This window comes from Pristis pectinata, chromosome 3 (assembly GCF_009764475.1).
Source record: "Pristis pectinata isolate sPriPec2 chromosome 3, sPriPec2.1.pri, whole genome shotgun sequence".
In the NCBI taxonomy this organism is placed as follows: Eukaryota; Metazoa; Chordata; class Chondrichthyes; order Rhinopristiformes; family Pristidae; genus Pristis; species Pristis pectinata.
Genome location: NC_067407.1, coordinates 127,965,102 through 127,993,092, shown reverse-complemented (window position 1 = coordinate 127,993,092; position 27,991 = coordinate 127,965,102). Strand labels below are relative to the sequence as shown.

The window sequence follows — 27,991 nt, the reverse complement described above, 5'->3', positions numbered from 1 at the left end:
CACTAGAAATTTAGACACAAGCGCACAATACAATGGACAGGAGTATAGCTGAAACTGGTTTTGTTTAAGTGTACTTACATCAACTGTCTTTCGGATATGCTTGTTAATGATGGTGGGATCTGGTTTTGGCGTCAGTCCAGGTTCCCAATCCACAAGTGCCACTGGTTTGTTTGGAGTGGTTGGTGTGCTTGGCTGTGCAGACACATATCCAAATGCAGTTCATAATACTCCACGCAGTACAGTTCATTATTACATCAACATGTTACATTGCATTGCACTTCATCGTATCCAAGCACAGATGGAGGTTATTTGACTAACTGACTGTTAGTGGTCCACATAAGCCTCCTTTCCCACTATCTCACACTCTTCTGTTCCTTTGGCTTTTATTTACCCTCACTTCCCTTTTACACAGTGAAATCATTAAACGGCACTCAATGAACCACACAGTCTGATAGAATTCTCACCACTATCACTGCTCTTTCTACAGAAAGCTGTTTGCAATTTTTGCACTGTTTTAACCACAATGTTACAGACTCCCGATTGGTAAAGCTTTAGGGAAAGGCAGCAATGCAATTTTGCGATCTCAGCCGACAGTGTTTCCAATTTAGGGAAACTTCGGGTTATGGACTGTTCTCAGAACACTTACATGACCCAGGGAGAGTCTATACTTAAAAAGAACAGTTCTCCTGCTCAGAGGAAGGTAATCAGGGGCAATTTCTATGGTCCAGATTAGCTGTGATCTGGCAGCAGTTAGGTCCCAAAGGTGCCAAACTAGAGAGTTTCAACCTGTTGTAGCACTGGAGATAGTCCAAAGGGGATTCACCAGACTAATTCCTGGCATAAGGGGCTTGTCCTGTCAGGAGAGGTTGGACAGTTTGGGTCTGCACTCCTTGGAGTTTTGAAGGAGTAGTGACCTTATTTAAACATATAAGCTTCTAAGGGGGCTTAACAGGGTAAATGTTGAGATGTTTCCATTAGTGGGAGTGTCATGAACAAGGGGACATAGCTACAAAATAAGGAGCTGGTCATTTAAAACTGAGATGCATAGAAACTTCTTCTCTCAGAGGGTGGCAAATCATCGAGGGTAGTAGAGGCTGGATCATTAGATATCTTTATTAGTCACATGTACATCAAAACACACAGTGAAATGCGTCTTTTTTTGTGTTACTGAGATTGCCCGCAAGTGTCGCCACGCTTCCGGCGCCAACGTAGAATGCCCACAGCTCCTAACCAGTATATCTTTGGAATGTGGGAGGAAACCGGAGCACCTGGAGGAAACCCATCCAGACACATGGGGAGAGCGTACAAAGTCCTTACAGACAGCAGCCAGAATCGAACCCTGGTCACTGGCGCTGTAATAGCATTACACTAACCACTGCACTAGTTAAGGTGGAGATAGATGAAAGATTCGAGGATTGAGGGTAATAGGGAACGGACACAGAAGGGGAGTGGAGGCTAGCATAGATCGGCCATGATCAGATGGAATGGCGGGGCAGGCTAGAGGGCCTTGGTGGGCCACTCTTGCTCCTTTTTTCTGTGCTCCAGGGCCTGTGAGGGGGAGGTGAACAGCTTCTGAGATGGCCAGGGAGAAGTGATCCTTAAACCGAAATCCTGCCTTGCAAGTCTTAGTCAGGACAGGAGTTATTTCTGGATGTCATAGAGTCAGAGTTGTACAGTCCTTCAGCCCACCATGTCCATGTTGACCTTTTTGCCCATCTGCACCAATCCCACGTGCCTGCACTGTCCATATTCCTCTATGCCTTGCCTATTCTAGCGCCTGTCTATATGTCTCTTAAGTGTAGTGATTGTGTCGGATTCCACCACCTCCTCTGGCAGTGAGTTCCATATGTCAACCACTCTGGGGAAAAAAGACTTTCCCCTCAAATCCCCTTTAAAACTCCTTCCTCATCTTTATCTTAAACTGATGCCCTCTTGTTTTTGAGACCCCTACCATGGGAAAAAGATTCTGTCTACCTCATCTGTGCCTCTGATAATTTTATATACTTCTATCAGGTCACCCCTCATCCTCCTCCACGCCAGGGAAAACAAGCCGAGCCAATCCAATCTCTCCCCATAACTAAAGTCCTCCAATCCTGGTGGCTCTCCTTTGCACTTTCCCCAGCACAACTAACCCCTTCATATAGTGCAATGAACACAATTTTTCAAGTGTGGTCTAATCAGTGTTTTGTAAAGTTGCAACATAACATCCCAACTTTCATATTGTATGCCTCCTTCACCACTTTCAGGGAACTATGGACTTGTACCCCAAGGTCCCTCTGTTTATCAACATTCTTTAGTGCCCTACCATTCACTGTATACGTCCAACCTCTGTTTGATTTCTCAAAATGTATCTCCTTGCACTTGTCGGGATTAAATTCCATCTGCCAGTGCTCTGACCAACTTTCCATTTGATCTATAATCTGCTGTAGCCTTGGGCAAACTTCTTCATTATCAACAATACCACCAATCCTGGCTTATCCTTGCCGCCTTTCTTAAACTGAAATGCAACAATATCCATCGGGGTCCCAGCTATTTCCTCCCTTGCTCTCCATGACAACCTGGGATAGATCTTATCCATCTGTGGAAATTTATCAGTCCTTAATGCATTTCATGACAACCAAGAGCTCCTCTTTCTTAATACAGACTTGTTCCAGATTATCCACATGCCCGTCCCTGAGCTCATTATCTTCTACATCCTTCCAAAGTGTTCCCCACAAGCAGTTCCACCAGTTGCCCAGTTTCATTTCCTAATATAAGGTTGAATACTGCCCCGTCACTAGTGGGACCCTCTACATATTGTCTCAAACAACTTTCTTAGATGCACTTAATGAATTCCATCTAAGCCCCTTGTACCAAGGCAATCCCAGTCAATATTTGGAAAGTTAAAATCCACCACTACTATAACCTTGTGCTCTTAAACCTTTCTGCAGCTTACATACATACAGTATCTGTTACTCCAATTCTTTCTGTCTATTGGGAGGCTAATAGTATAATCCCAGGTAAGTGATTGCCCCTCTCTTATTCCTAAATTCTACCCATATGGCCTCACTGGACAATCCCTCCAGGATATTCTATCCATACACAGAGGGAGAAGTGTACCCAACCAGAGGAAATGAAGCAGGGAAAAGCTCTGTACTCCTGCAGAAAAGGGGACTTTGTTTTTGGCATTTGACACAGGAGGCAGGGTGTGGGAGGGTTATGGAGGAAATAGTAAGGGTCAATGGGAAGGGAAGGCAGAAGAGAGAAGGGAAAAGCAAGGCAGCAAACCTCCTCCACCCAAAAGCAGGCACCAGCTGGATTCTCCAGCTTTGGGCAACATAGAAATTAGAATCAGGAGCTGGCCATTCAGTCCTTCAAGCCTGCTTCACCATTCAATATGGTCATTGTTGACTGTTCAAATCCAGTTCCCTGTTCCTGTTTTCTCCTGATATTCCTTGATCCCCTTGGCCAAAAGAACAATACCCAACCCAATCTTGAATATACTTAATGCATTGACCTTAACTGCCTTCAGTGGTAGAGTGTTCTGCAAGTTCAGTAATCTTTGGGTGAAGAAATATCTCCTCAGCTCAGCCCTCAGTGGTTTAACTGGAAAAGGACCAGTTTCTCAACACTCCTTGCTTCCTATCTGCCAACCATCCATGTCATTGCATTAACCCCAGTCCCCTGTGCTTTAACTTTGCACTCTAAACTCCTAACATGGGACTAGAAGAAACAAGGGGGGAGAAACTTGCTCAGTGCCACTTGTGCCTGCCTGTTCCATGCAAATTAGGTGCCACCTCCCCAATCCACACACAGTGGCAGGGTCAAGAGTGGGGAATGGACACCAGTAGAGTGTAACTGGGAGGCTCATGTGCTGACGAGTTCTGGGATGTGTTTGTGGACTCAGCTCAATGGCAACAACACCCATGAAAATTAGCAATAGCAAAGTGAAGTCTCCGCCTACCATTGATTTTGGATTCCTTGGTTCACGGAGTAACGACAGTTCATAGATTTCATCCTCTGTGTAATACAAATCCAGGGACAGCTGCATAAAACACACAATAAGGTCCTTGAAGTTCAGTTACAGCACACAATAATTATCATCTCCGGTTTGCAAGTATTAATGAGGAGCCCACTAGAAGACTACCCGACAATGGTGATGAATCTGGAACACGAAATGATACTAAGTTTGCTTCCATGGGCTATGCAATGCCAGTCTCCTACTCCTGCTCAGCTGGGGCTGGTCACATCCACCCCAACTTCCTCAGCTTCCACATGCCCTTAAAAAATAATTCCAGCTTCAGGCAAATCCACAACTCACACGTTATGTAAAAACACCGCCTTCCCATTGGGAGGGAATAGTGGGTCTTTTTCTATCTGTTTCATATTAGGCACTACTGCAGTGCTGGTGTGATAGCCACACAATGCATACATCACATAGACAAACAGGCAAACATACACCATACCCCTATACACACACAGGATAATTATGGGTCAGAAGAAGGCTCACTGAGTCCATGCCATCAAATACACACACACATATATACACACAAGTATATCTATCAGTACATACATATACATGAAACCTCAACTGAACTAAACTTACTGTTAATAGGTGTATTAAATCCATATTTGGTTCTAAGTGAGGATTTGCATCCTGAAGTGAAACCAGTTCATTAAACGTAACATACAATTGCTGCATTTTGACAATGTTCACTTTATTATCATCTGCCCAGTCTGGGAAAGCTACATGAACTGCGATCAGGTCCTTCAAGTGAACTCCGAGAATCGGAATCTTAAAGCCCTCACAGTCGGCAAAAGCCTTTCGATAACTGCAGTAGTTTCCATTGGAAGAGACCAGCTCCGTCATTTCATTCCAAACCTGGCAAAGGAAAGAGAGACAAATAAATGGATTAGCAAGTCAAATACTTCAAAAGTAGAAGTCTAAACACAGAAACTCACATTAAAAGAAACTAGACCTTTTCTATTCTAAGCAGCTTGGCAGAGTTTCCCTGTTAATCAACAAACAGCATTCCTGCAGACACCATGGTACCTCCCAAACCTGTGACCTTTATCACCTGGTAGCACAAGGCAGAAAAACGCATGGCATTGCCGCCTTGTGCAACCCCTTCCAAGTTGTACAAAATCCTGACTTGGAAATGAATTACCATTTTGTCATTGTCACTGAATCTAAATGCTGGAATTCCCTTACTGTGGGAGCACCTTCACCAGATGGACTACAGCAGTTCAAGGGACTGGCTCCCCACCTTGTTCCCCAGTAATTAGGGATAGGCGATAAATGCAGTGATGCCCAGATCCCATAACTGAATAACAAATCAAATCTACAAAATTGATTTTTCAGTGATATAAATCAACAGGGTTCTATACTTTGCAGTATTCTGTACACTGTAATTAAACCTTAATGCGAGACTATATCATATCAGTGCCTTCAGTGGGAACTCACATATAATATGAGGAGAGGAACTGAGCACATTATGAACAGTTTGGATTATAAATAATGAACAATTTCATGTGTACATGGTATTAGGTGATCTGGCAAGGCCTCTACACCCACATCAGCAGCCATTTTAATAGACAAGCCTCCTGGTGAATCCCATGATACGTGCCCTTTAGTTTCCTGCACTCGAACGCAACATAATATAAATTAAATTAATTTTTCCGGATCACTTCACACAAAGGCTGTTGAGTGAGGCAGGGAGGAGTCAAATGTTCTTTAGGATGAAAGCCAACATAGCCTTGATAGTTTCAGGTGTCAGAGATCAGAGACCTTCCATGAAAAATATGTTGTTTATCATCTAATAAAAAGCAACGAGGTGGATTAGTTTATCAGAGCTGATAGGAAAGGGGATGCCAAATCAGGCTGCACTGTGCTGAGAATTCAACTGTTTATCCATTTGTCTGCTGAACAATTATAAACAAAATAGCCTCTTGTTAAAGTGTGAATCAGTCACAGCATGGGAATAAAATCAGATGTGCAGTGCATTTAACTAAATCCTGCCGTTGCTTTAGCCAAATTAAGTTACAGTTTAATTCGATAAGCTAATATCTGCAGACTGCCCCTTTTATCATGCTTGTGTTTGGGGATGTTACTACTGATGGAAGATCCCTTTTCTTTAAAGCCTGAGTCACTCCCTAATGCTTTTGTCCTAAAGGACATTTGGGAGATCAAAATAATGCAATCCATTCTAGCCCAGATGGTAGCAGTCTAAGGAGGAACAGGCCATGTGGCCCTTTCCTATCCATCCGTGCTCATACTCTTAGGATCCATGTAACCTTACCTTTGTAACTTCAGGAGCAAGATGGGAGAAGGTTTCCTTCAAGCGGGATATTGCGCTATGGCTCAAGCCTCCTACCACGGCCATCAATGTGTTGAAGTTCTGGAGCTGGAGCAACTTCTGAAATAGATGTGGTGAATACAGAGCCAGCTGTGAACAATGTAACCATATAATGGCACCTTCAATCACGAAACTAATCGTCCCCTCCATGGACTGTCTGCACTTCCTGCTGGCTGGGAAAGCAGCCAACATAATCAAAGACCCCTCCCACTCCAGACATTCTCTCTTCACCCCCCCCCCCCTCCCATCAGGCAGAAGATATAAAAGCCTGAAAACACACACCACCAGGCTCAAGGACAGCTTCTACGCCATTGTTATAAGATTATCGAACGGGCCTCTTGCATGATAAAGATTAAATCTTGACCTCACAATTTACCTCATCATGGCCCTTGCACCTTATTGTCTACCTGCACTGCACTTTCTCTGTAACTGTAACACTATATTCTGCATTCTGTTATTGCGTTCCCCTTGTACTACCTTGATGTACTGATGTTTTGAAATGATTTCTATGGATGGCATGCAAAACAAAGTTTTTCCACTGTATCTCGGTACATGTGATAATAATATAAAACCAAACCAAACAAAGATACGGTGACTGGACTGCTATTGTAAAGCATCTCTCACTAACACAATTTAACATTAACAGTGTGCTTATTGCCAGCAACACCCACATCTCATGTATGATAGTAAAAACTTAGGGGAAGAGAAATTTGGGTAGGAGTATCAGGCCAGAGATTCTCCCCACCACAGCATTTTGATGCAACAGGACTATATCCCTTTTCTAAGTGGAACTGAAAACGTTGAGCAATAGAGTTAAATGCATTCATTATTTTCAAAAGAAGTGCAGGCATTTTAAAGAATGTGGTACGACTTGTGTTTGGGGATATAACTAAACAAGAATTCTATAGCACGTTCACCAATGGATAAGATGGTGATGTTAATAAAGTATGCACTAATGAAAGGTCAACCAATTGAGAAGTTACTCTGTTTCTCCACAGGTACTGCCAGTTCCAACATTCTCTGTTCTTATTTCAAATTTCCATTGTCTCCGGTATATTGCTATGTGGTGTGCATTATAGCTCAGATTATGCAGTGTGATGTCAGCATTTACGTACATAACTGCCAGTGACTCAGGGTGACAGCACACATGCACATTAGTGCCGAGGTCCTGAAGTTGTAGATAGAATTCAATACCATTTACCTGACCATGCTCCAGCATTGGACTCCTCATGGAGTTCAGCTGGGGAATGCAAAGTTGCAGCAATTTCCCATCACTTTTTAAAATATTTTCACAGCCTTAAGAAATTATAACTTTTATTTTTTTTAAAGAGACTGTTTTTGTCATTTGGAATACTTTAGAATGTCAGAAATAGTCAGAAACAGAGTATTTGCCCATTTTGACATGGTGTTGTTTAATTGGCTGATAATGTTGTTTGAACTTTTTTTGTGTGTGGGACTTATCTAGATGTCAGTGGGCCAGTAAGACAAGGGGTCAATAAAAACACCCGACCATAGGGAGGTTTAGTCTCTCTTTCTTGTCCACGTACAGTACCTTAAGCAACATGCGTAGACATATGGACACATTGCTTGCTGGAGGCAACAGTACAGAATTTGCAGGCACCAGCAAGAGACCCAATTATGTGAGTTATGGGATTGTCCTGAAAGCCTCAAAACTGTCAAGGCCACATGTACTACTGAATTCATATACTTGCTTCATGTATTACAGTGGACACAAAGAAAATCCTTACTCAAGACTAAGGGTGAGGTTTGTAGGTTTGAAGGACAGAAGTCCAGTGCTTTACCATCACAGGTTTGGGTCCAGATTAAGAGGACAGGGTGAAGATTGGAGCTCGGGGCTCTCAGAGATTCAGATAAGCAGGCCTTGGAGCACCAGAAGATTGGTTCCTTGGGTGTGCAAGGTAAGGGTCTGGGCCAATCGGATGGGAAATGTTAGGGTGACGAAATCAGTGGATTGGAGGGGCTCACCAATAGCTGTGAGAATTACATTATAGGGCTCCCAATTTGTGGCTGTGCTTTAGGCTGCTGCAGGAGAGGTCGAAGATAGCAATTCTTGGGACAACACAAATTAACTGTCCCCACTAAACCTCCAAAGGACCATTGAACAGAGAACGATTTCACACGATGTGTCTCTAATGCAGAAATCTTATCCCACACAGAGGCAAGGTTCACACCAGAAAGTGCACCATTGAATTCACAGAGAGACACGAAACAACCTAGAAATGGTTATTATCATATTTCACTCCATACAACGTGCACTTTCAAATGGTTATTAGCACCACTGCATAATCAAAGTCTCATTGCTCATGGAAAAATACACATGCATGTTGATTGAGGTATGATGATCAAATCATTAACAAGGGGTATATACATAAATAAACTATCACACTACTAAGGTTTACGCACTACCACACTTTAACCAGAAACCATATTCCAATCAGCCCGCAGATTCCTCAGGCTGTTCAATTATTAGTGCTTGGTGCTTATGCAACCTTCTGTATTCCTTGACTTTGTGGACTAGCCTAACGCAGACCAGAGCACAGGATTGTTGATATGATGAGCGAGAGAACAGGGTGACCAGTGATTGAATAAACCACACATACTTCCAATAGTATTTCAGTTAGATTCAGTCTAAACTATTTTGTGGTGATAACGTATCAACTGAGGGAACAGAGGCTAGAACTGCTTCCCAAAACTAAAAATAAAAGTTGATGAAGATGGTTTTGGGTTACATTATGAAAGTAATATGAAGGAAATAACAAATACAGACAATGAAGGCTCCAAATCTACCCTACCAAAATTTAAAGAAACAGCCTTTGATTGCTAGCGAAACAAATTTTTCACACCCTAACAATACTGACTGTTATTCAATCAACAATAAACTAGGCAAGGCAGCAATTCCAGTTTGGAAAATTACAGCACTGGTGCCATGAGACAGATTTACACAACAGCTCCTTTGACACTGATGTTGGGAAGTAACAGCAGTAAAACCTCAAGGTGAAAACAAGAAGATGCAACCCCATGAGTTTTCCATGAAAATGGGTTACATCTCCAGAGAAATTTCATCAGGATTCTGTACAATTCATGGCCGTCTTTTTCAAGGAGCTCAACTGACTGCTTGGAAAAAGACAATCAGTTGAATTGAATAAAAAGACAATACTGCACCCTCACTGGTTCAGACATGCAATGGCACCATTCTGCCCTGAAGGTTCTAAGTGGGTAAACTCTCCACCATAGTGGGCATGAAGCACACACTCATCAATGTTATGGGATAAAAGGTGCCCAGGTTCCATGCACAATACTGAATGGAAGTACTCTGCCCAGTTAAGGGTCCAATACCTACCTGAGATCCCACTGTGAAATGGAACAGTCTTGAACATTCAGAAAAAGGTCAGGATGCAGTGGGTTCATATTCCAGGCCAATTCAGCCTGCACTTTGCAGCAGGTCCCTGCAGATAACTGGTCTCATTTAAATGAGATTCAAGGTCCAATACTACCTAAGATCAACCAACCAGGACTTGAAATTGTTCCCCACACTCAATGTTTGCACAGCAAGTTTCCATAGATAGCAATGCAATAATGGTCAGGTTATCTGTGTTCTTTAATGTTCTTGGCTGAGGGACAAATATCAGCTAATATGTCAGTAAAGTCCCCTTTTCTTCTTTAAAATAGTGACATGGGCTCTCATATACCCTCCTGAGCCATCCCACCTGAAAGATACAAGTCCATCAGAACACATGGCTGTAATGCACTGTGGAAAGGTTTGTTTTTGAGACAATTATTATATTCACTGGTGTGAATACATGAATTGGTTTCACCTGTCCATTCCTATCACTTCAAAATTGCCAAATTAAGCAATGGAAAAGGGGAAGCTGGGTTGGACCACTCTTGCATTTTACTCCATTTGGGAAAAAATATATTAAGATTTACCCTTAAAATTAAAGTGGAATCTAAAATATTGAATATTATTAATATACCAAAATAGCAACAGTTTCAATGGGTTAAAAACCGGAGAATCTTAAACATACTCCATGCCTTCAGAATTTACATTCCCTTTATATGTTTTAAATCCACCATGACTACAAGCTGTAATTTGCTGTAATAAGATTAATTAAAGCCAGAGTAGATATAATGAGCTGTGTGGATTGAAGGTTGGTTAACAGATAGAATTAAAGGGTAGGAATAAACAGGTCCTCTCAGCTCAACATCTGTGACAGGCGATGTACCACAGCGATCGGTGCTTGGGCCCCAACTATTCATAAACCACTGCCATAATTTGGCAGAAGGGGAACAAATATAACATATCCACATTTTCTGATGCCTTTAAGCTAAGTGAGAATGTGAGTAGTGATGAAGGTGCTTCAGGAGGATACAGGCAAGCTGAGTGAGTGGGCAACAATAAGGGAGGTGGAGCACTATATGAGGTTAAATTCATGAATGCTGAGTAAATGTTTAAATGCCAAATACTAGAGGACATAGCTTTAAGGAGAGAGAGGGAAAGTTTAAAGGAGTTGTGCAAGGCAAGTTTTCTTTTAAACGCAGAGTGGTAAGTGCCTGGAGCATGCTGTCAGGGAAGATGGTAGAAGCAGATAGGATAGCAACATTTAAGAGGCATTTATGAGGTACATGAACAGGCAGGGAATGGAGGGATTCAGACCATGTGCAGGCAGATGGGATTAGTTTTGATTGGCATCATGGTTGGCACAGACATGGTGGGCTGAAGGGCCTCTTCCTGAACTGTTCTATGTTCTCAGTCACTAAAACCTAACATGCAGCTGCAGTGGGTAGTTAGGAAGTTAAATGCTGCATTGTCTTTTATTGTGAGAGGACTTGAGTAAAAGGGGAAAGATGTTTTACTACAACGATATAGCATCCTGGTGAGGCTACATCTTGTGTACGGTTTAGGTTAAGTTTCCTTACCTAAAAAAGGATACACTTGAAACATGTGCCATGAAGATATACCAGACTGGTTGTTGGGATGGCGAGTCTGTTATATGAGAAGAGATCGAGGAGGCTATGTCTTGCCTCTCCAGAGTTTAGGAGATTGAGAGGTGAAACATATGAAATTTTTTTAAAGAGGGTTCCGCAGTGTAGAAGCAGGGAGGATGTTCCCCCTGGTTGAGGAGTCTAGAACTAGGGATACACAGCCTTAAAATAAGGGGTAAGCCATTTAACATTGAGGTAGAATTTCTTCACTTGAAAGGTGGTGACTCTTTGGAATTCTCTAGCTTGGAGGACTCTGGGAACTCAAATTCTCAAATTATGATTGCATTCAAAATAAAGACTGATAGATACCTAGATATTAAAGTAATCACAGATGAGGAAAGGACAGGGAAATAATGTTTGAAGTAAAAGATCAGCGGTGATCTTACTGAGTGTCAGAGAAGGTTTGAAGGCCAAATTACTTCCTCCTGTCCCTATTTCTTATACTCTGTAAGTGGCTTCCTAATGTGCAGTGTCCTCCTATGACTTTGTGGCAAGGATATGTCACTGAGTTATAACAGACCAGTACAATTCCAGTCTTGCTCTCTGTCTCTGTGCGTTGTTAAATATATATTTAAGGCCATACCTCTGTCAGCTTTAGTTTTGAAGTTGTTGGTTATATTTGGCCATTTTTTTTGTGTTGGTTACATCACCAATCAACTAAGAGCAAACTCTGTACAGATCTTAAAGAGGCACTTCCATCTGAGATTCACTCTTTGGAGTGTTACAATCAGCACTACATCAAATTCCATTCTTTCGATAATGTTTAACTTCCAGTCTCTCAGTCCAGGTAATAGATTAGTTCAGCACAAATCACCAATGATGCAGGGTAATTGCCTTCCTAAAGCTTCCACTTTTCTCCAGGATATCTAATACACCAATTTAAGGCATTAACCTCCTTGCAGAAAGGTCTTGGTGATCGGAAACATCTGCCCTTTCAAACTGTGTAATTACGAATAGGTTATTTTGACTATTTATGAATGCACTAATTTTCTTAACAAGTGTTGCTGACCATTTGCTTGTGGCATTCATTAACCTGGAGCTTGGGAAATTTACTTTCCCCAGTCAAGCATTAATTTTGTTTGGATTCAGGAGGTTGTTTCTTATTGGTCATCAACATTCTTCCTTCTATCCCCTTCCCTACCAAGGATGCTCGGTTTCAGCACTGTCAATCCAGATCATGACTCATCCCCATCTACCCATTTCCTTTCATGTGACTGGTTTCCTGCAACCAACATACAGCACAAACCAGAGGAAAAAACAGAGGAAATGACAGGGAACAAAACTACACTCAAATAAATAAAGGAACACTCAATTGACTGTTCAGACACAGATACATTTGTGGAGGTCAGTTAAGAAGCCATAACATTGGGTCAGCCAATTGCATCTCTAGCTGAGTCACAAACTGCCTCATAATGGAGCATTCTGTTCCACAATATCATTAATATCATAACCAGATATATTTCTGACTTGTAAATTGTGATGTATTACAATAAGGTTGTGAAGCTATAATGACCATAGATTTTTTTTTAATTAGCCAGCTCTGCTGCTCAGACACTAACTCCATCCCTCTACCTGGCAGTTGTCTGATGTTGAGCCAGGCTGTCTCCATATGTAGTGTTATATTTGGCCCAGAGGTTCTGAATGTGCCCATGCTATCTGGAGCAGCAAATAGTTCTGCTGCTTCATAGCTCAAGTGACTCAGGTTCGATTCTGATCTCAGGTAATTTCTGTGTGAAGTTTGTACATGACTATATGGGGTTTCTGCTAGTTGTGCTAGTTTTCTCCCGTATCCTGAAGATGCTCTGGTTGGTAGATTAATTGCCTGCTGTACATTAATCCTCGTGGGGCGGGTGGCAAGTGCTGAAGGGCATATAAAATAGTGTGGGCTACAGGGAAATAAATGGGGGAATGGAATTGCTGTAATTGCTGCAAGAGCTGGCATTGACTCAATGGGCTGAAAGGTCTCCTTCTAAGCATAAGAAAATGTGAAAAATTATTTCCACTTTCATAACAATCTTCCATTTTGTCTCTGCCTCAGCTCAACACTTAACCAAGACTTTGTTAACTCCAGGCTCTACATGATTACAACCCACTCTGGACAATCTCCCATGCCCTGATCTCCAAATTATGACATCAACCAAATGACCAACAATAATTCCTGGCTAAGTAAAGATTTAATTTTAAAATTGTCACCCTTGTTTTCTAGACCAAAGTCAGCATGGCTTCTTTAAGGGGAGATCTTGCCTGACAAATCTGTTGGAATTCTTTGAGGAAGTAACAGGCAGGATAGACAAAGGAGAGTCAGTGATGTTGTTTACTTGGATTTTCAGAAGGCCTTTGACAAGGTGCCACACATGAGGCTGCTAAACAAGATAGGAGCCCATAGCATTACAGGAAAGGTACTAGCATGGATAGAAGATTGGCTGACTGGCAGAAGGCAAAGAGTGGGAATAAAGGGGGCCATTTTTGATTGGATGCCGGTGACTAGTGGTATTCCGCTGGGGTTGGTGTTGGGTCTGCTACTTTTCACATTATATGTTAATGATCTGGATGATGGAATTGAAGGCTTTGTGGCCAAGTTTGCAGAGGATACAAAGATAGGTGGAGGGGCCAGTAGTGTTGAGGAAGCAGGGAGTCTGCAGAAGGACTTGGACAGGTCGGGAAAATGAGCAAAGAAGTGGCAGATGGAATACAGCGTAGGGAAGTGTATGGTGATGCACTTTGGTGGAAGGAATAAAGGCATGGACTATTTTGTAAATGGGAAACAAACTCAGAAATCAGAGGTGCAAAGGGACTTGGGAGTCCTAGTGCAGGATTCCCTAAAGATTAACTTGCGGGTTGAGTTGCAGTAAGGAAAGCAAATGCAATGTTAGCATTCATTTCGAGAGGACTAGAATATAAAAGGAAAGATGTAATGCTGAGGCTTTATAAGGAATTGATCAGACCACATTTGGAGTATAGTGAGCAGTTTTGGGCCCCATATCTAAGGGAGGATGTGCTGGAATTGGGGAGGGTCCATAGGAGGTTTACAAGGATGATCCTGGGAATGAAAGGGTTAACAAATGAGGAGCATTTGATGGCTCTGTACTCACTGGAGTTTAGAAGGATGAGGGGGGGACCTCATTGAAACCTACTGAATGTTGAAAGGCCTGGATAGAGTGGAGGCGGAGAGGATGTTTCCAGTAGTGGGAGAGTCTAGGACCGGAGGGCACAGCCTCAGAATAGAAGGACATTCCTTTAGAACCGAGATGATGAGGAATTTCTTTAGCCAGAGCATGGTGAATCTGTGGAATTCATTGCCACAGACAGCCGCGGAGACCAAGTCACTGGGTATATTTAAAGCAAGGGTTGATAGGTTCTTGATTAGTAAGGGCATCGAAGGTTATGCGGAGAAGGCAGGAGATCATCCAGATACCAAATCTTAATCACCTATCCTTGTTGACTTCCTCTGCCTCCCAACTACGCTGAATTCATAATCTTCAAACTTCCCTACAAATCCCTCCAAAGTCTCAGCCTAACCCACTCCATATTATCCTCATGTCCTTTCACATAAAATCACAGAAATTTATGGCACATTTGGCTCATCATTTTCAAGCTGACCAACCAAGGTCACTACTAGACCTATACCACTTCCCATCTCTTGGCCTCCACCTCTGTATTTTGTGGCCCTTCAGGTGTACATCCAATTACATTTTAAATGTGAGGGGGGTTTCTGCTAATTTTAAGGCTCCCAACAGTTCCCTCTCATGTTAAGTTCTCAAACTCTCTTGTCCCATTGGAAGGAGCAGGAACATGGTAAACTAGTATCCAGTGGCCTGGGTTACTTAGGCAGAGACATGTGTTTAATTCCCATTACAACACTTGGGCAATTGCAATTCAAGTAATTAAATAAATCTGGAATAAAAATATGAGTAATGATGACCGTGGAACAGAATGATGCCCCTCAGGAAAGGAAATCTCCCCACATTAACCTAACTAGGCTTTGTGTGACCTGGCTCTTACATGTCCTCTGAAATGGTCTTTCAGTTCAAAAGGCAATTAGGGATGGGTAATAAATGCTGGCATTGTCAGCAAACTTTGCATCCTGAATGAGGGATGAAAAGGTAACAAATTTCATAAGGTAGAACAATTTTCCCTCTCGGTATAGAAATGTATGTCGCTGAAGGTCATTCAACCAATTGTTTTTTGCTAGCTCTTTGACAGTGTAATTCCAAGATAATCACCCTGCCTTGCTTTCTCTGTGGCCCCGTGTCATACTAAATGTTTGAAGAATTGCTGTAGCCGTGGCCGCGTCCATTGTGGCTTTCTTACTTCACGCACACAGACCACCGAGGAGTCACCTGAGTGCTGAGTGAGCCCCATAGGCAGGCGCACCATGGAACCATCTCACCAATAACACCACAAGCATTTTTGATGATGTCACTCACCTGAGCCACGTTAATGAACTTGGTGATGACCTCTGCCCTTTGCACAGGTGTCTGCTTGCTAAGAACCATCAACTGGAGCCACTGGGAAATGCCATTAAAGAGGGCGATGGATCTCTCAAGGGTTAGATTATCCATTAGGCTGCGATGTGTGACATAGCTCTGATAATCTGTAAACTGGAGGAAATCACCATTTTAAAAGTTAGAGGTCAGAAGTCATACAAATTTGTTAAAGTGAGATTTTGCTATTTTATTTTCTTTGGTGGCTCATGCTTTATCCTCCAATCATTCTGTTTTGATTTGCCAAGCTATCACTGTCTATGCTGAAACAAGTTTGGAACAGAACAGTCACAGCTCTACATTGTGGAAATGATCAATGTCCTTCAGTGGTGCAAAACCTGATGTATTATGTTGATACAACATAGCCTCACAAATGGAACATTGGGCACAAATCTTGCACAAGTGAGTTAACCCAGGTTTGATCACCATCGCACCCTTTGAGAAGATGCACTGGGCTCTTCCATACGCTATTTACATTAGCACATCTGAGACTATTCTACAACAAGGAACGTAGAACATTACAGCATACTACAGGCCTTTTGGCACACAATGTTGTGCCGACATTTTATCCTTTCTAAGATCTATGTAACCCTTCCCTACCACATAGCCCTCCATTTTCTATCATCCATGTGCTATCTAAGGGTCTCTTAAATGTCCCTAATGTATCTGTCTCCACCACCTCTGCCGGCAGTGCGTTCCATGCACCCACCACTCCGTGTAAAAAAACCTACCTTTGACATCCCCGTTATACCTTCCTCCATTCACCTTCAAATTATGCCCCCTAGTGTTAGCCTGGGAAAGAGTCTCTGACTGGCCACTCGATCCATGCCTCTTATCTTGTACACCTCTAGCAAGTCACCTTCGCTCCAAAGAGAAAATCCCTAGATCAATCAACCTTTCCTCATAAGACATGCTCCCCAATCCAGGCAGCATCCTGGTAAATCTCATCTGCACCCTCTCTAAAGCTTCCACATCCTTCCTATAGTGAGGTGACCAGAACTGAACACAATACTCCAAGTGTGGTCTAACCAGAGTTTTATAGAGATACAACATTACCTCATTGCTCTTGAACTCAATACCCCGACTAATGAAGTCCAACACACAACACGCCTTCTTAACAACCCTATCGTCCTGTGTGGCAACCTTGAGGGATCTATGGACATGGACCCCAAAATCCCTCTGTTCGTCCACACTGCTAAGAGTCCTGCCAGTAACCTTGTATTCTGCCTTCAGATTCGATCTTCCAAAGTGTATCACTTCACACTTTTCTGGGTTGAACTCCATCTTCTCAGCCCAGCTCTGCATCCTATCAATGTCCTGTTGTAACCTACAGCAACCTTCTACACTATCCACAACACCACCAACCTTTGTGTCATCTGCAAACTTACTAACCCACTCTTCCATGTCCTCATCCAAGTCATTTATAAAAATCACAAAGAGCAGGGATCCCAGAAGAGATCCCTATGGAACACCACTGGTTACCGACCTCCAGGCAGAATATGCTCCATCTACAACCACCCACTGTCTTCAATGGGTGAGCCAATTCTGAATCCACAAAGCCAAGTTTCCCTGGATCCCATGCCTCCTGACTTTCTGAATGAGCCTTCCATGAGGAACCTTATTAAACGGCTTACTAAAATCCATGTTCACCACACCCACTGCTCTACCTTAATCAATGTGCTTTGTCATATCCTCAAAGAATTCAATCAGGGGGGTGAGGCAAGACCTGCCCCTCACAAAGCCATGCTGACTGTCCCTAATCAGCCTATGCTTCTCCAACTGATCATGAATCCTGTCTCTAAGAATCTTCTCCAGTAATTTGTCCACCACTGAAGAAAGATTTACTGGCCTGTAATTCACAGGGTTATCCCTACTCCCCTTCTTGTACAAAGGGACAACATTTTCCACCCTCCAATCATCTGCCACTACTCCTGTGGCCAGTGAGGGTGCAAAGATCATCACCAAAGGAGCACCAATCTCTTCCCTCGCCTCCCGTAATAAACTTGGATATATCCCGTCTAACCCCAGGAACTTATCTATCCTAATGTTTTTCAAAAGTTCCAGTACATCCTCTTTCCTCACGTTGACATGCCCTAGCGTATCAGCCTGTTGTACGCCATCCTCACAAACATCAAAATTTCTCTCACTGATGAATACTGAAGCAAAGTATTCATTGAGGACCTCCCCTACCTCTTCCAACTCCAGGCACACGTTTCCTCTTTTATCCCTGATTAGACCTACCCTCACTCTAGTCATCCTCCTATTCTTCACATAGGTGTAGACCGCCTTGGGGTTTTCCTTAATCCTACTCGCCAAGGCCTTCTCATGCCCCCTTCTAGCTCTCCTAAGTCCATTCTTAAGCTCCCTCCTGGCTACTTTGTATTGATCCAGACCCCTGTCTGATCCATGCTTTCTAAACTTCAGGTAAGCTTCTTTCTTCCTCTTGACAAGATATTCTACATCTCGTGTCAACCATGGTTCCTTCACTCTACCATCCTTACCCTGTCTCAATGGGACAAACCTATCCAGAACCCCATGCAAGTACTCCCTAAACAACCTCCACATTTCCATTGTGCACTTCCCCAAGAACATCTGTTCCCAATTTATGCTCCCAAGATCCTGCAGAATAGCATCATAATTCCCCCTCCCCCAATTAAATACCTTCCTATATAGTCTGCTCCTATCCCTCTCCAAGGCTATGGTAAAGGACAAGGAGTTATAGTCACTGTCTCCAGAATGCTCTCTCACCGAGAGATCTGAAATCTGATCAGGCTCATTGCCTAGTACCAGGTCTGGTATGGCCTCTCCTCTAGTTGGCCTGTCCATATACTGTGTCAGGAATCCTTCCTGTACACACCGAACAAAGTCTGTCCCACCTAACCCCTTTACACTAAGGAGGTGCCAATCAATATTAGGGAAGCTGAAATCACTCATGACAACAACCCTTTATTTTTGCATCTCTCCAAAATCTGCCTCCTGATCTGCTCCTCAGTGTCTCTGCTGCTACTGGGGGGGGGTCTGTAGAATACTCCCAATAGAGTGATTACTCCCTTCCTGTTTCTGACTTCCATCCACACTGATTCAATGGATGATCCCTCCAGGATAGCCTCCCTTTCTACAGCTGATACTGTCCCTGATCAGCAAAGCCACTCCCCCACCTCTTTTACCTCCGTCCCTGTCCATTTTGAAACATCTAAACCTTGGAATATCCAACAGCCATTCCTGCCCCTGTGACAGCCAAGTCTGTAATGGCCACAATGTCGTAGTTCCATGTACTTACCCATGCTCTATGTTCGTCACCCTTGTTCCTGATACTTCTTGCATTAAAGTAGACACACTTCAGCCCATCCAGCTGACTGAAATTTTGCCCTTTCAACTGTCTATACTTCCTCACAGTCTTTCTACACTCTGCATCTACTTGTACACTAAATGCACCAACCTCACTTATCATTCAGGTTCCCATCTCCCTGCCAGACTAGTTTAAACCCTCCCGAATAGCTCTAGCAAACCTGCCCGCAATAATATTGTTACAGGTCGTACAGAAGAGATCCCAGTGATCCACAAATCTGAAACCCTGCCCCCTGCACCAACTCCTCAGCCACACATTCATCTGGCAAATCATCCTATTCTTACCCTCACTGGCGTGTGGCACAGTCAGCAATCCAGAGATTACTACCCTTGAGGTCCTGCTTATCAACTTCCTTCCTAGCTCCCTATATTCCCTCTTCAGGACCTCATCTCTTTTCCTACTTATGCCATTGGTACCAATAGGTTGAACAACCTCTGGGTGCTCTGCTTCCCTCCCACATCCCAGAGTGGCACTCTAAAGCCAGAATAAATATAAGAAGCACTGTTTCTTCAGAGAAAAGTGCCCAGAGTCTCAGGTGTGATCTACAGAAACCCTCTAAGGCATGGCTCCCCTTACAGTGACCCATGACTCATGGAAATGAATGCTGGCTCTGGTAATGAACGAAATACCTCAGACTGGCTCAGCCTCTGACCTCCCCAATCCCATGGAGCAACATCCTGCCTCTGTAAGCACCCATGACACTGATCTGCTCCCTACTGATTGGGGTGCAACAGTGGCGCAACGGGTAGAGCTGCTGCCTCAAAGCTCCGGTGACCCAGGTTCAATCCTGACCTCTGGTGCTGTCTGTGTGGAATTTGTGACCACTTGGGTTTCCTCCAGGTTGCTCCAGTTTCTTCCCCAAAAAATGTCTGAGTTGGTAGATTAATTGTCTGCTGTAAATTGTCCCTGGTGCATAGATGAGTGGTAGAATCTGGGGGGAAATTGATTGGAATGTGGGGAGAGTAAAATTGGGTGGGATAGAATTAGGGTAAAGTTGGGTACTTAATGGTCAGCATAGACTCAGTGGGCTGAAGGGCCTATTTCTCTTTGATTCTATGACTATTCAGGGAGATGTGTATACAATCCCATGCTCCACCATTCAATGGCAATCTGCACATTATCCTTTAGCAGTTAGTTCCAGAGCAGGCAGAGAAAGACTGTCCATCCATCTCTTCTAATTGGGGTTACAGCAGAGGATTGTCTGAGCAGTTCTGATAGTTCTCTGAGAGGTGAATCAGCAACCTGTTCAGCACCAGCTGATGCTGGATAACATGGTTCAAATCTCCAGGGAAAGAGATCAAGTCCTTTAATTACCTGAATCTATAGGGGAGGTTTGGAAATACTACAGACAGCCCCAGTGAACAAGGGGCAAGAGACCGAGTGGGGAGCAGGTAGTGGAGGGTGGGGATGGTTGACAGTGAATGTGAAATTTTAAAAACGTGACAATTAAACACGGAAAACCCAACTCCAGGAGACGGGGAAATCACTGACCGAGATCCGCCGGAAGGATTTATATTCCAGGAAGGTGAGGTGCTCTGCCAGTTCCAGTGGCTCCAAATGATCGAACAACAGGGAAGCTTTCCCTTTCTTCTTGGAGACTTTCTTACGCTGAGTTACACGTCTCATCCAGTCGTAGGACGGACTGGTTAAAAAATAAGAGTAGAGTCAACGATTGGTTAGTTCCAGAAACATGGCTTTCATGTGGAGTTTCACATAATTAAAACTGTGATTAAATCGTAATCACTTATTTTAATTACTTTAATTTCCATTACCATTATTTTACAGCACATTTCCCAAAACCTCGAAGTACTTTTCAGCAAATTACAGTTTTTTGAAGTTTGGTCATTACTACCATTTAGGGAAACATTCATACATGCATGGAAAGGGCAATTCAAAATAACAGTTGTGTGTGACTCTTAGTGCATAAAAAATAGTCTCTCTGGTCAGTGCATCAAACAGCACCATCAGAATGTGTCATCAGTCAGTGCCACCCATTGGTGCCTTTGATCAGTGCCAGGAGCCAGTGTTATCAGCCTATGTCATGGGTTTGTGCCAGCAGAAAGAGCTATCTCTCAGTTCCACCAATCACTGCCACCAGCCAGCTGCATTAGTTAACGCCTTCAGTCAATGCCACTCATCAGTGCCACCGGTCAGCGGCATCAGTAAGTGCCATCATCAGTCAATGCCACCAGATAAACCCACATGTCATTGTCATCAGTCCATCAGTTGGCATCAGTCAATGCCATTGGTTAGTTCCCGTCAGTGCCAAGTCATTACCATCTGACAATGACACCCATCATTGCCATTACACAGCACAATCATTCAATGCCCCCGTTAGTGCCATCGGTTTTTACCACCATCAGTTATTACCACCAATCAGTGGTGGCATTAGTCATTGCCATCAATAATGGTCAGTGGTAACATGAATCAGTGGTAACTGCATCTGTCATCAGTCATTGCCAGCAGTCAGTCAATGGCACAAATCAATGCCATTAGTCAATGCAATCAGTCAGTGCCATCAGTCACTGGCATCAGTCACTGCTGATTGTTAAAGTCTATTTCAGGTCATAAGGTAAAGGAATTCTCTTACATGCTGGAGATGTCGATGAGTTTACTGTGTTCTTCATACCCTAGCTGGCTAGCCAGTTCCTGAAACTGCTCCGTCAGATGAACCAAACCAAGGTCCAAGTTAAACTCAGCAGGGAATTCCGAGATCCAGTACCTGTACATACATAAAGAGAGGGAGGATAAAGGTTTTGCTCAATGAGAGATTGCATTATACAAAATACAAATGACACATCCCTTGGGCCATACAATCATTTGGGCTGCTTTCAGTTTTAGAATTTGATGAGGGATTCTCTAGTCGATTTTTCCACAAGTTCTTCAGATGTTAGGAGCATAGAGTGGCACTTTGTGCAGAGAATGGTGAGATATGGACATTGTGTAGTAGGCGGAAGGGATTAGTTCAATTAGGCATTTAATTACTAGTTTAATTAGTTTGGCAGAACATCATGGTCCAAAGGGCCTGTTCCTGTGCTGTACTGTTTTATGCTCTATGTTCTTTGAGTGATGCCAAGACCTTCAAGAGTCTGCAGAGGAAATTCACCAGGAAAATCACAAGGATGGGAATACCTGCGGGTAGACTGGAGAAACTGGGATTTCTCTGCTTAACTGTAGAAGTTTAAGGAGTGACTTAATAGAAGTTTTAAATACTAGAGCAAGTAGAGAGAAACTACTTCCTCTCCCAATTGGGACATCTTCAACCAAGAGTCACCAATATAAAATAATTGTCAAAAGAGCGAGAAAGAATAAGAGGAAATGTCATCACATAGAGGGCTGTGAAGATTTAGAAAACACCTTGTGAAGACATGGTGGAATTAGGCTCCAAAAAGCAAATGGACGTATATTTGAAGAGGGAAGAAGTTGGAATAATTAGGGTGGGTAGCTCATTCGAAGAGACAATGCAGATGTATCGAGGCAGGAGTCTGTTATAGTTTTATAAAATTTTGTGTTTGTATTTCACTCTGCTTTCTAATGATCATTTTCCCTTTTATTTTAATTTGTTCTTGGATTGTTGATATTGTTAGCAGGGTCACTACTTGATTTCATTCTAAACATACCAATGAGAAATCTAGATACAGAGCAGCATAACATGTCCATTGGAGATGAATAATCCAGATCTCTGGCTAATAGTTGGTAATTTAACCACCATCCTACTTTTGAGTAGTAGGTAGAGCAGCATCCTCCTGCTCAATAGGTGCATTTCAGGATAGATCCTGCTTGGCCCTGAAGCTATCCAGTATCAGATTACTCAGCAGTAGTTACTGATGAACCCTATTGCAAGCACAAGGATTTATCCTCACCAGAAACACCTAGAAATCAAAACTCTGCACGTCTTACTCTCCACATGAGGCTGAACATAATGGCATTGATCCTGTAGGAAGCTTTGAGTGCACGCAGTGACACTTGGTCAATCTCCATTCACATGGTTCATTTTTCTTTATTTTCTTTCACTAAGGACTAGATCAATGCAATTTCTCACCTCATTAAGTGACAGATTTTGAGGCGAAAATCATTGCAATCCTCGCCACAAGCTTCTCGATACGTTTGAAGGTCAAGGGAAATGTCTACAGACTTAGGAAAACCACAGTAAAAGAGGAAAAGACCATGCAGCCCCTTGAATCCACGGCAACATTCATTGAGATCAACGCTGCATCTATTTCCTTGTCTTTGTTCCATATCTCTAACTAACTTTGTTTAACAAAGGTCTAACTAAATTACAATTAACTCAGCATCACCTACCATTTGTGGAAGGGAGTTCTGACTTCCATATCCACAGCATGTAGGAGTTTACTTAACTTCACTCCTAAAAGATCTGATTGCTAGTGTCAGAGTTGGACTTCCTAACCAACACACACAGATACTCCCTGCCTACACAGCAGCGCAGCTAGTAGAGCTGTTGTCTCACAGTGCCATTGTGACCCGGTTTAAGTCCTGACCTCGGGTGCTGTCTGTGTGGAGTCACATGTTCTCCTTGGAAGCGACTTGGTTTCCTCCAAGTGCTTCCTGTCTCCTCCCACGCTCTAAAGATGTGTGGGTTAGTAGGTTAGTTGACACTGACAACTGTAAACTGGCCCTAGTATGCACATGAGTGGTAGAATTTGGGGGGAGTTAATGAGAATGTGGGCAAAATAAAAAATAGGATTAGTGTAAATGGATGGTTGATAGTCGGCACAGACTTAGTAGGCCAAAGGGTCTGTTTCCATGCTGTCTCTCTCTATGACTTGATAACTTGGGAGCAAAATTCATCTTAATTGCTTTTAATTCCAGGGTATATAATCTTAGTTAGGATAATCCACAACAATCATTCAAAACACCCCACACACTCATTTTACTGCCTCAGTAGATAATTAAATCTTCCTATTCAGAATGTATTTATGCTGTATTAGAGGATTGAAGCAAAAATATACTTGCAGCTCAGCACATCACAGAAACCAGTCTCCCCTCAATGGACTCTGTCTACACTTCTTGCTGCCTCGGTAAAGCAGCCAACATAATCAAAGACCCCACCCACCCTGGATATTCTCTCTTCCCCCCCTCCCATCGGGCAGAAGATACAAAAGCCTGAATGCACGTACCACCAGGCTCAAGGACAGCTTCCATCCTGCTGTTAAAAAAATGATTGAACAGTCTCCTAGTATGTCAAGATGGACTCTTGACCTCTCAATCTACCTCGTTATGGCCTTGCAATTTATTGCCTGCCTGCACTGTACTTTCTCGGTAACTGTAAGACCATATTCTGCATTCTGTTATTGTTTTCCCTTGTACTGCCTCAATGCACTGATGTAATGAAATGATCTCTATGGATGGCATGCAAAACAAAGTTTTTCATTGTACCTCGGTACATGTGACAATAATAAGTCAATTTACTAGTAAACCGTAACTCTCAGAGCTTCCAAAACATAGTTAAATGGTTTCCTCTAACTTTTCTGTACACTTTTATTCAACAGGAAGAAACATGGAAATAGATAGGGAGTAAAAATTAACCACAGTTTCTTATGTTTGTTTGATTCTAATAAGATTCTGAAAGAAACACAACTGCCATTTAATAAACATTATAGGAACATACATTCTGTCATAGGAAATGGGATTGATTAATTCTGTCAATATAATATCCTTCCTTTGATGGTCTTCTACACCAGGGAAATCAAATGCAGATTAGAAGACTGTTTTGCAGAACATCCGTAACCCCAGACCCAGTGACATTAATTCTCCATCCCAACCGCACTCTGACCTCTGTATCTTCAACCTGCACCACAATTCCAATAAAGCTCAGCGTAACCTCGGAATGGACCCATATCTTCTGACAAGGCACTTTACAATTTTCCAGACTCAGCAATGAATTCAACAATTTCAGGCAATCAGCCATTTTCATCCTCTATCTCACACTTCAGCATTCATTGTTTTTTCTTCTGCTTATACCTTCACGTTTCGGTTCCCGCCATCTATTTACAAATCTCCCGGACACACCTTTTGTTATTCACTTGCCTCTTTCAGCCACCTCCATCACCACTTTTGTTATTTACTCTGTGGCCAGCTGCCCAACCCTCTGTTCTCTCTGCCCTCCACTCTGAGCCCCTGATCCAACCCCCTCCACCCCTCGTTCAACTGTTCTCTGCAACCTCTGCTCTCACTTTTTCTAATTCTGATGAAAGGACTTCACTCTGAAATGTTAACTCTCACATTTATCGCATTCTGAACACTGAATGTCACGCTCAGCATTTCCAACATGTCCTGATTTATTTCAGATGCACTGCAATCCCCGTAGATTTTGCTTCCGATCAGTTAATCCCTATTTGATTATTGTTGTGTTCATTAACAGTGCAACCCTTTTGGAAGAAATTCCTCCTCGTTTGCTCATCTGAAACTTGTGCAATAGTATCAGCCATTGGTTGTACTCACTACCACACAATCAGTTCCACCGATATCAAGATGCAGAGGTGAGTCTAACATGTTTGGCCAAAAATCATTTTTTTCCCCAGTGCTGAAATCCTTGCAGAGGTTCAATTCCAATCTGTGTTCACAAACAGTTCTGGTTTCCTAAGGCTTATTCTGCTGCTGTGCCAGTGCATGTTCAAAGGTAGTAAGATCGGGTGTGATTGTGCAAGGGACCAAACTGCAGTGACACAACCAATGGCTTTTCAATATGATCATAACTGAAGTGCAGCTGAGAAAAAGTTTGGAAGGATATATCAGTAGAAGCTTTCCTGCCAATTCAGTGGATGGGAGGTACCATCGATGCATGAGGAGCACCATCCTCGGCACTTGGCTGTTACTCAACTCTCCTTCATTATCTGAAAAAAATAAGCACAGATTGGAGATTAGAACACGGAGATGTAAAGTCAACACAAGCAAAATGTGCTACCTTTAGGGTATTTTGTTCCCATCTCAAATGTAGGCACCACTGACAAGGCCCACTTCCCCTAGATCCTGTTGTAATCTTAAACAACCTTCTTCACTGTCCACTACACCACCAACATCGATGTCATCCACAAACTTACATCCCATGTTAACAACATGGTCATCCAACTTGTTAATTTTGACGCCAAACAACAGTGGACGCAGCACCAATCCCTGTGGCACACTGCTGGTCACGGACCTTCAATCTGAATAACACCCCTCCACTCCCACCATCTGACTCCTTCTTAGATCTTCCTGAACCACTCCCAGTACCGCCAGGCGATGTACGAGGGCGGTTCATGGAGTCGCAGAGACACAGCATGGAAACAGGGTTTTCGGTCCACCGAGTCCATGCTGACCATTAATGACCCATTTACACAAATCCTCCATTAATCCACATTTTGTTTTAAATTCTTCCCACATTCTCATAAACTCCTTCCAGATTCCACCAATCACCTAGATATGAGGGGCAATTCACAGCTGCCAATTAACCTAACAACCCGCTCATCTTTGGGATGTGAATTGTAGATCTTCAGTACATGGGAGGAAACCTAAGAACCCAGAGGAAGCTACACGGTCACAGGGAGAACGTACAATCTCCACACAGACAGTCAAGGTCAGGACTGAACCTGGGTCTCTGGAGCTGAGAAGCTGCGTTTCTACTAGCTGGACCACAGTGTTGTCCTTATAGGTCAGACCAGGTAAGATTGGCAGATTACCTTCTCCTAATAATGTTAGTGAGCAAGATGGATTTTAAAGTAATCCAGTAATTTCAAAGTCTCAATTACAAAGACTACATTTTAATAACAGAAAAACAAAGGCAAAACAAAAGAGCTGGTCATTGACTTCAGGAAGGGGGGCAGTGCACATGTTCCTGTCTACATCAACGGTACTGAGGTTCAGAGTTTCAAATTCCTAGGAATGAACATCACCAACAGCCTGTCCTGGTCTAACCACGTAGACGCCATGGCCGAGAACACTCACCGGCACCTCTACTTCCTCAGGAGGCTAAAGAAATTTGGCATGTCCCCTTTGACACTCACCAACTTTTATCGATGCACCATAGAAAGCATCCTATCTGGATGCATCATGACTTGGTATGGCAACTGCTCTGCCCAGGACCACAAGAAACTGCAGAGAGTTGTGGACACAGCTCAGCAAATCATGGAAACCAGTCTCCCCTCCATGGACTCTGTCTATACTTCTCACTGCCTCGGTAAAGCAGCCAGCATAGTCAAAGAACCACCCACTTGGGTCATTCTCTCTTCTCCCCTCTCCCATCAGGCAAAAGATACAGGAGCCTGAGGGCACATACCACCAGGCTCAAGGGCGGCTTCTATCCTGCTGTTATAAGACTATCGAACGGTTTCCTTATACGATAAGATGGACTCTTGACCTCACAATCTATCTTGTTATGACCTTGCACCTTATTGTCTACCTGCAATGCACTTCCCTGTAGCTGTGACACTTCACTCTGTATTCTGTCATTGTTTTTACCCTGTACTACCTCAATGCACTCTGTAATTGATTGACCTGTATGAATGGTATGCAAGAAAAGTTTTTCCACTGTATCTTGGTACAAGTGACAATAATAAACTCATACCAATACCAAACACTTTAGCTGCTGTGGCAGAATTTAAACTCATTGCTCCAAGCCTCTGCATTACTAGTCACTCCATGTAACCATGAGGTACAATGGTGCTGCAGCAGTTACACTGCCCCACCTGAAATCCAGGTAGTTAGACTAACAATCCAGAGTACCCAAGTTCAAATTTCACCATGGCAGTGATGAAATTTAAATTCAGTTAATAATGGGACATTAAGGGGGGAAACTGAATTGTCATAAAAATCCATCTACT

The 27,991-nt window shown here is 43.0% G+C and overlaps 1 protein-coding gene across 6 annotated transcripts in view; it reads right to left on the bottom strand.

Moving 5' to 3' along the window:
• Positions 1–27,991, bottom strand: part of rasgrp3 (RAS guanyl releasing protein 3 (calcium and DAG-regulated)) — a 98,472-nt gene that overhangs the window by 26,152 nt on the left and 44,329 nt on the right. For all 6 annotated transcript variants that reach the window (XR_007956024.1, XM_052012420.1, XM_052012419.1 and 3 more), the window contains exons 3-11: positions 25,924–26,026; positions 23,215–23,277; positions 21,763–21,894; positions 20,664–20,814; positions 15,767–15,940; positions 6,279–6,395; positions 4,586–4,861; positions 3,944–4,024; positions 79–192 (exon numbers count right to left, since the gene is read on the bottom strand). Coding sequence is in view for 5 of the 6 variants with exons in the window: in XM_052012420.1 (XP_051868380.1) it covers positions 79–192; positions 3,944–4,024; positions 4,586–4,861; positions 6,279–6,395; positions 15,767–15,940; positions 20,664–20,814; positions 21,763–21,894; positions 23,215–23,277; positions 25,924–26,026 (1,211 nt within the window). In the remaining variant the exon portion in view is untranslated. The remainder of the gene's footprint in view (positions 1–78; positions 193–3,943; positions 4,025–4,585; positions 4,862–6,278; positions 6,396–15,766; positions 15,941–20,663; positions 20,815–21,762; positions 21,895–23,214; positions 23,278–25,923; positions 26,027–27,991) is intronic.